Genomic DNA, 12,262 nt, shown 5'->3' with positions numbered 1-12,262 from the left:
TCCCTCCATCACCTCTTCTTTCCTCTCCCCCCCCCCCCCCCCCCCCGCCCCTCACTCCCCTATTAGCACAGGCTCCGGGTCATAACCTTTCCGTGGCATTTTGCGATTCCACAACTCTTTGATTAGTGCAATATTTACATATTTCACAGTGGAGAGGGCGTTCTTGTGTCGCAGACACTTGAAGTGTTGTAAATGCGTTTGGCCTTTTGCCTGGGAGATGCGGAGGAGTCGGACTCTCTGGTGGTAACTGTAGTCAAGGCTGCCGCGCCAAATGTACGCCGTAGTGTGTTTTAAGTATATTTACCCCTTCCACCCGCCCACGCCGCCGCGGCCTTTGCACATATACAAGTGCCATTTGGTCTGTGATGTGGCCCTTGTACTCCTGAGGAAGGCCGTTTAGCAGCCATTAGAGAGGCATAGTGCTCCCTGGTGGCAGATACAGATCATGCCCTCTGACTCTGGACAGAACATAGCAGAGAGTTTAAAGTAAAAAAAAAAAATAGAAAGGAAGCTTCAGAGAGATAACTGCTATTCATTCTTCAAGGCAGGAACCGTAGAAGGGAAACCATACACATTTATTCACAGTCGACGAAGCAGCGGGAGCAACTTGGGGTTGAGTGTCTTGCGACTTGTGACTGCAGTCACACTTAAGATGACCAACTACAGCTTAAGCTTTAATACGGGTTTTCCAAAGTTCCAAAGGTGTAGGGTTCTGTATGGGTCACTGATACTTTCTGATAGTACCAAACAATTAGCCCCAAAGAGAGAAAGTGTCTCAGCTTACAGTTTGAAAGAACAGGATTTCTTTAAAAAAGTTATGCTCTATTTTGGTTTATTTCTTGAATAGTAGTTTGAAGGGAAACCCAGAGGATTATAAAGTAATTGTCTTGTTAGCATTGCGTCCTGTTGTTCCTTCTGATCCTCTGATCCTCCTGACTGAAATGTCTCTATAACTATTGGATGTCTTCTCCTGGGCTTTAGAACTAACATTTTCCCTCAGCATGAATCACAATGGCTCTTCTTATCCCTTAAGCATCCATTTAATAAACTGTATGTATGGAAAAAAAATACATATAATGTTTTATACACTATGGCCAAATTCCTCCAAATTTCATTGAATCCCCTTTACACTAAACTAAACTTTATGTTAAGCGCTAATTCGCATAGTTCAAATTCAAATTCAAAAAACTTTATTTGTCCCCGGGGGCAATTCAAGGGTTAGGGTTAGGGGGTTTCAGCATATAAGATGAAGCTTAGAGGATGTACAAGGTAAAGTTTATACCTGCTATATATTAACATGTTAACACTCAGAAAATGTAAATGTACTGATGTTAGCATTTAGCATTCCGTATGGGATCAGAGAGCTGTCAAGTAATACTTCTGTAATAGTAATACCTCTCTATCTTAAAAAAAAAAAAATAAAACGTTGTCTGACTTGAAAATAAAATGATAATTTATGACAGTGGAGTATCTTAAGACTTGGCTTTGCTCAGATTTTTTTTTTAAAGCAGGTAAACAGAATTTGTCCAACAACATCTAAAGCTAGATTGTTTAGAGTTACAAAAGTGGTCATGTTCCTAAGAAGGAAGAAAATCTGTCACAGAACAGAAGACGCCATAATAATGACAGGTTCGGAAAGTCTGTCTTTGAAACTATTCTTCAAAACTCACTTGTTTGAACAACAAACTAAAAGTGATATTTGTTTAGAGAGAAAAAAAAAAGAATTGAGCAAGAGATTAAATTCTGCCTACCTTCTTGTTCAATTGCAGCATGAAACGTGCTTGTCAGATTTGGTTTTTGTAAAGTTACCAAAACTGTCTGACAGAGCGCAGAGTTGAATACTTCAATAGAGGTTTGGAGAGGGCCTTTTTCTTCACTGATGGACTGATAGAATCAAAAAATACTGTTTCAAAACTGGAGTTGCGCCCACAAATATATTAGCTATAAACATGCATTCGTACTGATAAAAAGACATGTGTCCATACAACAGGGGAAGTCATCTGTAAACGAAATCTTACACCCATGTAAACACAAGTAAACAACAAGTCTTTTGTGACAAAAGAAAAAAAAAGAAAGAAAAAAGAACATTATACAGTGTTGTGTTCTCCACCACACCTATCCATCAAATCTGAGTCGGCCTGACATTCAGCTTATTTTCCTCCTCTGCCAGTCATTCAGTCAGTCGGCTTCTGACGCTGTGTGACAGAAAGAAGAGATGTCAGGGAACAGGTTTTTCAGGGAGCTCAGGGCCGTCACGTCTGCCTTCGCAGTGACTGATGAGGTTGGGAAGAGTGACGGGCAGCTGCAGTCTTTCCTCAGCCCGCGGGCCTGCCTGGCATTAACGTTATGTGCCATGTTCTCAGAGGGAACCTGTCAGTCAGCCGTCACTCAAACCGACAGACAGATGGTGCACGTAGACACGGAGCATGAAAGAGACTGGCAAAGCAGCAACCAATCCCTAGGTGGTCCCTCGCAGTTGAAGGGTGAGGGGTTCTCATCTCTGTTGCTTGGCAGCTCGACTTCAACCGCGCGGCCACACGTGGACATCAAGGTGCCAACGGGGCCCGATGAACATCAAAGTCACTATCCATCAAACATGTCACTCAGTATGAAAGGGAACAGCATGCAGCATGGCTAAGGTCTGATCTGTTTTCACCTCGTCTTCATGAATCATGACCGCTTTCCCTTTCTTCTTTGGGGTGATGGAGATTGTGTGCCGAGCAAAACAGAGCCACAAGGTTTGGGGAAATAGACTCTATTAGAAGAGCAGACGGTATTAGAGAAGCAAATTAGGATGGTAGACCCTGGGGTCTTCAAAGTGACAACCAGTTTGACTTAAAGTAACATTAAACTATTTGATTTTTGGAGGGAAGTGGCAGTTCCCTCCACTTTCTTTCTATATTATGGGAGAAAAACATATTTTTAAAAAGGACTTCAGGCTTAGAGATGGTAAAAATTATTAAGGAGAATTTACACCACGAGACGCTGATGTCAATATCACCGATGTAATTACTCAGACGTCAGTACCACCTGCCAATCACCACTGTGCAGATCCAAATGATATCACAAGATGTCAGTGCCAATGGGCATTTTTTGACTTTTGTACAATGGGAGGAGGTGGATGTGACGTCCATCCGCAGTCAATTGGGCAGACCATCTGTCTTTTTTCTAAAGTGTGATTAAAGTTAAGATGAATTGTCTTGTAACTATTCTTTGTAAAAAGTCCCAATCATCAGATCTTCTTATTTTATGTCATCACCTTGAGGTAATAATTGCTGTCATTCTTCACATGTTGCCTAACGACGAGTTCCTACATGCAGATGTTCTATTAAAAACAGTTTGCCTTCAACATGAAGCAGGCTACTTTTGTTTCACTTAAACTTGATGAGATACAGACAAGATAGAGAGAAGGACAGCTGTGGCTCAGTTGTTAAGAGTCGGTTGTCTCTCAGCCGGAAGGTCGGGGATTTCATTCAGCAACCTGTCCAAGTTGCTCCAGCTGCTTTGTCGGCTGCATGAGCTCAAGCTCAAGTCCATTTACCATTTACCAAAGAGTATAAAAGGACTAAAGACAGCATGCCATGGCTCACTGACATGATTAAAAATATATAAATCCTTATTCAATTTTGTTCTCCAAATGTTCTGATGGCAAATATTCCTATCAGGAAAATCTTTTGTTGCATGCAGATATAAAAATGTAGAATCCCGTTTGGTTTTATCAGGCGCAGTGTCAGCTCATTGTTGAGCTCTTCAGCTACAACCTTCTTGTTTTTGTTTGCTCTGTTTCAGTTCTAGCTGCAGAAAGCAGATGTTTTTATCTAAAAAGTTCCAAAAAATATACTATAAACTAATCACTCAGCACGAAAGAGCAGACATTCACTATGTTTTTGGATGTCACTACTATGAAAGATGGAGAGAAGTACTGTTCAAGTCATTTGTCAGTGGAGATAGTGGAGAATGTTTTACCTTTGCTTAAGTTATTTATCCTGTAGTTCCATTCTGGCTTTGGTTTTTGGACTGATTGCAGTGTATATTTATTGAACTATGGGACTGTAATCATGTATCTCTACATTTCAAAATGCCTGGTCTTCCAGCTCACCTGGCCTGCATGTATGGGCCAGGTGAGCCCGAAGCAAAACATATAGGAATAATAAGTAAACCTCACACATACCATTTAGTACATGTTGACAGTGTTAAAACAGAGACAACATAATGGTAAAATCTCAAAAACAGCTCTATGATTATTTTCTTCTGCCAAAATGGTGACATATTCATAGCAGATTGTGTCGAGCTTCTGTTTCCTCTAGCTGAGGCCTGGGTGAAATATGGACATGACTGACTGGCTCTATTCAATATTTACCAGTCCAGCTTGTGTTCTCGTAGCTGACAGTAAAATCAGATGACAGTGAGTGACCATGGTGAGAACAAGTTGTGTTAAGAGACACAAAGGAATACAAAATATGCTCCGTTTTTAATCCTGTCAATATTCAGAGCACTGCATGCCTCTTTGTAAATTTCACACCATCAGTGAGAGCAAAAGGGAAGAGGAACATTTGCAGACTGCGAGCGCACGGAGCTTTTTCATCTAAACTTGGAAGTGTTCAGTCACACAGCGGCTGAGGTAAATTTAAACAAACAAGCGGAACCAGATGAAACAGCGCCAACAGGTGCCATTTTGTGTGTCTTTATTGTGGACATGACATTACATCTTTTTGAAATGATGTACAAAAGTGTAACAGAACTGAGAATGGCTCAGACGAGGTAGAGCTTTCACATCGGCTTGCTGGCATGAAAACTACACAGTATAAAAACAAAAACAACCCAGAAAAATCAAATTAAACAAACACTCCTGTCTGCCTCTGTCCTCGCATCCTTTTTGAAGTGATAATAAATACAGATATCAACCAAATACATTTGGAATAATAATAATGTCTTCTAAGGTAAATTAATCATGAAGTTCAAAACGAATAAAAAATAAAAGAAAGCAATACGGACACAAATAATACAACTTAAGAGGCATCATAGAAAGAAAAAAAACAAGCAAAGAGAAAAGAACAACACCTGCCAGCCCCTCTGGGAGGGCAGCCATGACTAGCTACTGAACAAATCCTGCAGTTTAGCAAAGAGAAAGACTAAAAACACACTCTTACATCTTTTTTTTGTTGTTGTTGAAAAAAAGTAAAATAAAGCACTGCTGCAACTAGCATTATCAAACTTTCCATGAGCTAAGCCGTCACAGAACAAACCCTTTGTCATTAAAATCTATGAAATTATGCTAACAAAAAAGACTCTAAACCAGAAATGACATTGAAGAGTGTTAGCCGGCACCATTAAAAAAAAAACATTCTCAAAGAAACCTTAGCTAGAACGGTGCAAACTGAGAACGGTTAAAGCAGTAACCTAGTCTAAGTGCACTATTAATGCCATTTGGTTTCTACCGCTGTATATAAGGGTTTGGTAAAGAGTGGATTACAGATATACACTTTATATTACATACACTCACTCCTGCTTCATAGTTTTTCTAAGTCACACTTCGGAGTACAAATTCATAACTGAGGAGTTAATCTTAAAGGGAATTCTGTACAACATTGGTATTAGTACTACACTACCTCCAAGGCTAGAGTATCCTTATTTCAAGTATTTTCACTACCCACACCTTCAGTATACACACCTGTGTATGATCAGGCATTTTTTTTCAAGCATACAATTTTGTATGCAGCGACCCACTGGTACAGCAACCATTTTCATTAGAATGTAAAAACTACTGAGGTTTTAAAAGAGACGGGATGTACACGACTCTGTAACCTTTAACCTGTTTGAATTTAGATTTTTTTCAAGTGTACAAAACCATCTCTACGGCTCTAGTCCTACTTTGTAATTATGAGTTTTCCGGATTTTTACTCCAATATATCAAGGCATGGCTTTTTTTCAATCATTAAAGGCTATTGAGAAGGGGAAAAAGCCCCAGGTACGTCCTCCTATAGCAAAGAACAGTCAGGCCAACCAGCCAATGAACTTCAAATAGGTGTTCTTTGCTAAGGAGGTAGGCCAGTGTCCAAAGCATCTGCAGGGAGGCTGCAGGACAGAAGTGAGGCGGCCTCTTATACAGTGTGGAGAAGTTTGGAACAAAAAGAAACATACACACACACACACACACACACACACACACATCTGTGTTAAGGCTGTGACAGCTCTACAGCTTCCTTCAAAATCTCCATCTGGTGTGTTTATACCTGAACTCTCTGGAAGCCTGACCTCAGACCTCTGGCTGTTCTCTCTCTCTCTGACCTCCTCACTCTTTTCTCCTCGAATGCAAATCTTCTCATCACCATTCAAGAAACTAGACTGACAACACCAGGGAGTTTGGCTTATTAGTAAAGTAGCACCGTAACTCTGGTTGTTTACTTTTCCAGGTGAGCGCTAATATGAAGTGGACATGATGAATAAAAGGTCATGTTATATTATGTTGACAAACTCGACAGGTTTGAAGGAATGAGTCTGCTTTATTTTAGGTAATCGGCTCGTTCACTGTCTTGATAAGAGTCGGATGAAAAGATTGATACCACTCTTGTGTTTTGCATTCAACATGATGGTAAAGCAATTAGCTGCTAATTAGCTTAGCTTAGCACAGAGCCTGAATACGGACTTACTTAGTGTGGCTCTGAATGCTACACTACAAAAACACGATGGCTTGAAAAAGGTGAAAAAGAGAAACAGAATCTGTGTTGAAGACTTGTATTTTTGGAAATAGTGTCACTCTTTCCAGTGAAAAACTTTACAGTTTCTGTGAAGTTGAGTTTTTTAGTTTTTTTTTACTTAATTTTTACATCTTAATCTTCACAATTCACACAGCATATCATTTTAGACCTTTTAAACTTTATCAACAAATTGGTCCTAGCATCTGTTTCTGTTTCTGTACAGTTAGGATAGCTCAGAGCCCGGCTAAACCTACTAGCTGAAGCTAACTTATTCTGTACAGTCAAAACGATTTCTTCAAAAGTTGCAGGATTGGTTTGGTATCAAAGCTTTCATAACATAATGGGTTAAGGAGACTGAAGGGCCAGAAAGCTATTGGTTCCCTTCAGAAATATGAAATTAAGCTAACTCTAGCAAGGCCATATTTTTGTTAGCAGGAACTCAAGTTGGGAGCTATATAGCATCTTCTCTTAATTCCAACTGTTTTAGAGTCAGTCTAATTCAAAGTCAGAAGGATCTGTATCTGTAAACCTCCCCTAATATGAAGGAGTTATGGATGAAAACTGCCTCCACTCAGCCCCTTCCTCTTAAATGGACAATAATTGAATGACCATAAAAATGGTCCGCTCATTTATATTGGCTATTAAAAACGCACACTCTTTTTAATGAGCACTAAAGCAGACACCCCCATTAGCGTTCTCTCCCTCTCTCTCTTTCTCTCTCTCTCTCTCTTGCTCTTTTAATCCCATCTCTCTTTCTCTCTCTCTTCCTTTCTTCTAATCATCAACTGCACAGACTCAGAGTGGTCACTGCACTCCTAACATTACACTTTGGAGTGTAGGGAAGTTTAACCCACACACACAAACACACACACACACACACACACACACACACACACACACACACACACACACACACACACACACACACACACACACACACACACACACACACACACACACACACACACACACACACACACACACACAGATGGAAGTATTCCTATTTATGAGTCAGATCCCAGTGTCTGTTGACTGTTGATGAACTGCAGAGTGTCTCTTGTTTCTGATGATTGGTGTCCTGAGGAATGCACAATTCTTTAACTATAAAGCTTAGAAAAGGGAAAAGATGGGGGCAACTACAGCAGCCATGCAATGCCACAAGTCATTGATTTAACCCTCGAATTTAAGCTCAATTTATTTTTTCATTTTTTCTTGTAAAGCATGCCCGATGGCAACTTCTTCACCTGTTGGTACCTCCAAAAAGGCAGCAAGAGGCAACTCTTTACATTTTTTTCAGGCCTTTTATAGTCATCATGAATCATTAAAGGTGATGTAAACTACACACAATTTATTAACTTTCGTCAACCTTCATTTCAAACAAGACCAAGAGGAGCACCGATCAATCAGCGTTAAGTCCAGTTTTCCTGCTGATCGGACATTTCTCAGTTCACTCTTCATTTCTACTGCGTGGGGGGGATTACAAGCCAGTGCGCACACCTGACACCAGAAAAGTCTTTCTACAAATAGATGAGAAACTCTTGTCTTCTGATGTCAGTCATTTTGATTTTAAAGTTGCTTGACAACAAGCTTCATATATAGAGAAACAAATATTTTAAAAACTACAAGGGCCTTTCAGAAACATATTTGAAGGGATAATAGATGTTAAGTAGAGGCTTGGGTCCATCCTTTAGTCCTCTCATTTTTCAGAACAGTGATGCTGTTTTTGTGGATGTTTAATTCCCTGACTAGTCTAGTCCACAGTCCCGATCCTTCTCTATCCGTTGTTTGGTGGGTGTTTGGCATCCAGCGCTCCTTGCTCCTCATGGCTCAGAAACAAACTCCTGGTGTCAGGGTACTGGCTGTTGTCGAAAGGCATATGGTGGACACTCTGGACGTGCGTCTTTAGGTTCCCTTTCTGAGAGGCTCGGTATGGGCAGAGCTGGCAGCAGAATGGCCTCTCCCCTGGTGAACACACACACACACACACACACACACACACACACACAAGACACACACATAAATATGAAAGGTCAGGAGGAAGCCAGAGAGGACTCATACATTGGATTTAGTGACTTTTTAGAGGGGATTCAACATGACAGAAGAATGTGAAGCACAGAGACTGTGGCTGCAGTTGGAAAGAAAATGGGGAAAAACAAGAAAACACACCAACAAACAAAGACTGAGACTCATAATGGCATCCAGCTGTAAATTAAACCTTCTGCAGGTTAAGAGTAGCATTTAAGTTGAACTTCTCTTCCCTATTTTGACCTTGATGGACTCACTCTACCTTTTTTTTGCCATCTGGAGTAGAGCTACACACACGTCCTGTCTGAACAGTCCGACTTTTGTCTTTATGAATTTCTCTCAATCACCTAGTCTATTCCCCCCCCCCCCCCCCCCACACACACACACAATGAGATTCCACACACACCCTATACTCTCTCTTCTAATTAGACTGACCTACAATGGCACAGGCACCTCGGCAGAAATATACGAAATAATAAAATAATAAGCCACACACACCTGAACAAAACAAATGAGATTGCCATTTAATTGCACCTAATTATCATTTTGATAAATGGAAGAGTATCAAAGCGGGAAAACAAATGACTCCCCATGCCCCCCTCCCGCACCTCTCTCCCTGAAGAAGAAACAAGGAAATATAGCTGTTATCATACATCATCAGAAACACAACAGAGAGGAAGAAAGAAGGAAGAGAAAGAGAAAGAGAGATAAAACAAAAAAAGGTGTAATTAATCACACAAAAATCTAAAAAAAAAAAAAAACAGCTGGAGAGATGGCGAGGTGGAGACGTGAGAGGAAAGCGAGAACCTCCACGACATCGTCCTGCGAGAGGAAACATCGCTGACGGAACCAGTGCACTACATTATACTAAAGGTTATCGTCACCGTAAAGCAGCGTCAACACAACATCTAATTGGACCTCTCCGCCGCGCCTGCTCCCATCATTCATGGCGTGCGGTAAATCTGAGTCCATGCGGGTGTGCGAGTGTGTGATGTGTGATTAATTAAGATGGAGGCGCGGTGTGTAGAAAGCAGCACTCTCAGAATGTCAGAGCAGAAACTGATTTACTCCTCTTGTTTCCTCTGCCTCGACGCTCGTCTCTGTGACAAACTGGAAATCTGAAATGTCATTCGACAAACTACGAGGGATTTCATAATCAAAATTGATTTACATGTTCACCACTCACACTACGTTTATTTTTCTTGTTTCAAATGGAATTGATTTTATGACTGGTCAAGGACGACTTATTTTCTCATCACATTAATACAATAGTGTCTTAAATGTTGGAAACAGAACACCTGAAACCTGCTAAGATCATCTCATCTCTACTATCTTATTATCTTTTGTAGTTAGAATTTGTGTGGGCGTGTGTTTGGGGGGGGCGGGGGTCTCAAGTTTCTATCTTTGTACCAATACAGTGATCTAGTGGTCTGTTCAAATGTAACTTATTCAACTTTAGCATGTGTTTGTGTTTCGCTTCTGAATGTTAAGCCATGCGTTTTCCTCTACATGCAGATATTTGCAGGTTCAACACATCGTCGTCTACACATGTCCGTTGTCTTTCATGCTTGCTATGTTACTGTTTGCAGCCAAAAGTAGAACCAAGTTTGTAGTTTTATTTTAAAATGTACATTGAGTACAGGCCAAGACAGAACTTTACATTGTAAAATGTGAAGAGGTGATACAGATATAATCAGAAATACTTTGTTCTAAAGAACCCTACAAGAAGCAGTTAAAAACATGTATAGTGTGTGCTTGTGACTTCGTCCAATCAGGTATGTAAGAGCCTTTTCTAAATTGATTATGGCACCATTTGTGTTTTTGCTGTAATTAAATTGTGAAAGTGATTTGAAAAGTTTTCAATCAGCCAGCTGTGATTTTTACGCTGGATACACATGTTGTGATCCAGCAGAATGAGAGAATGCCAGGTGTTAATGCAGGTGCAGAGGGTGCCACATGTGACTGTTACACATGGAAAAAAAACAACAACAACAACAAAAGGATGTTGATGCAGGATTGACACACACACACACACACACACACACACACACACACACACACACACACACACACACACACACATGCAGAGGTGACACAACAATAAAAAAAAAAAAGCAGAAACATGCAGAAGCGATGAGGGAGCCCAGTGTTAGCCATCGTGCCACATACTTGTTTGGGAGCTTCAGAAGCGGTGGTGTGAGCGTCAGTACCTCTGTGGAGTCCGTTAAAATCAAAACCAACTGTGGGGGGAGAAGGAGGGGGGGGTGTGGGGAGGAAAAAGGAGGAGGAAGAGGAGGAGGAGGAGGAAGAGGGGGAGGAGGGCATTCGGTTAAAAGCGCAACCAGATCCATACAAGCAATTTTTTCTTTTTCTTTTTCTTTTTCTTTTTTTTTTTTTTTTTTAATTCCACCAGCACCCCACACAGCAGCGTTTGCCACCAGCACACCCTTGCTAATAGAGGGGAGCTGGCAGTGAAGATGATGGTGATGATGGTGCTGATGATGGTGATGGAACCTGGTGGAGGAGAGTCAGTGATTTAATATGACGCATGTTAATAGAGGCCTCGGGGTGGCTGGCCTTTTCTGCGTGTGCAAGTCAATGCTGAAGACAACCGTCGGTGACAACATTAATTACAGCCTTGGCGAGTGTTTACAGACCCTATGCATGGCCGTGTGTGTGTGTGTGTGTGTGTGTGTGTGTGTGTGTGTGTGTGTGTGTGTGTGTGTGTGTGTGTGTGTGTGTGTGTGTGTGTTTGGTAATGCAGTGTGTTTGTTTACAATGCAGCTCCGGGGGAAGCTGAGCTCTGCATCACTTACCATTTGGCCTCTGTCACTTGGAATCACTGGCCGTGCCACATATCATTCACACTCTCTATAAAGAAGCTACTTATCACACTGTCTACTGTGATCACTGCCAGCATGGGTGATGGACATGACAGCACAGGAGAGGGAAGAGAAAGAGAAGGAAGAAGTTGAGAGAGAGAGACGTAAGAAGATGAGAGAAGAAGAGAAAGGATAGCCAAAAATAAGAGAAAAAGACAAGAAAGAGGAGAGGAGATAAGGTGAGATGACAAGGGGAGAGGGTGAACAAGAAAGAAGACATGAGATGTTGGAAGTGGAGGGATATAAGTCGGAGACGGCAAATACAAAAAAAGAACTAGAGGAGAGGAGAAATGGAAATGAGAGGAAAAAGGGGGAAAAAAAGATGTGAAATGAGAGGAAGGGAAACAAGCATGAGGAGAGAAGAGACCATAAGAGGAAACGAGAGGTAAAGAAATAGCAATCCGGGGAACAAAAAAGATAAGATGGGAAGAGAAGACAAGACAGAAAATATGAACAGGAAAAGCACAATGAATCATAGAAAACAACGGAGGGCGCAGAAGAAGATGAGAAGTAACGAAAAAGTAGTTAAAGGAAACGGGATGGGGAATTAAAAAAGATAGAAGAGAGATATAACAGGGGGGAGGAAACGAAAGAAGCAAAAATGTGGATTAGAGAGAACAGAAAAAGGAAGGAAAGACAAAGTGGACTGAAGATAAG

At 41.0% G+C, this 12,262-nt stretch overlaps 1 protein-coding gene across 4 annotated transcripts in view; it reads right to left on the bottom strand.

The window, feature by feature from the left end:
* Positions 1–4,652: 4,652 nt before the first annotated feature.
* The window catches only part of LOC109984350 (zinc finger protein 516), a 52,838-nt gene continuing 45,228 nt past the window's right edge, over positions 4,653–12,262 (bottom strand). For 2 of the 4 annotated variants that reach the window (XM_029277459.2, XM_065957779.1), the window contains exon 5: positions 4,653–8,660. In XM_029277459.2, the coding sequence (XP_029133292.2) occupies positions 8,473–8,660 (188 nt within the window). In that variant the 3' untranslated portion in view covers positions 4,653–8,472. Of the gene's footprint in view, positions 8,661–10,325; positions 10,686–10,892; positions 10,964–12,262 lie in introns of those variants that run through there. The other 2 variants (XM_065957781.1, XM_065957780.1) reach the window with 2 other exon arrangements.

This window comes from Labrus bergylta, chromosome 8 (assembly GCF_963930695.1).
Source record: "Labrus bergylta chromosome 8, fLabBer1.1, whole genome shotgun sequence".
Classification (NCBI taxonomy): Eukaryota; Metazoa; Chordata; class Actinopteri; order Labriformes; family Labridae; genus Labrus; species Labrus bergylta.
This window is presented reverse-complemented; position numbering and strand designations above follow the sequence as displayed.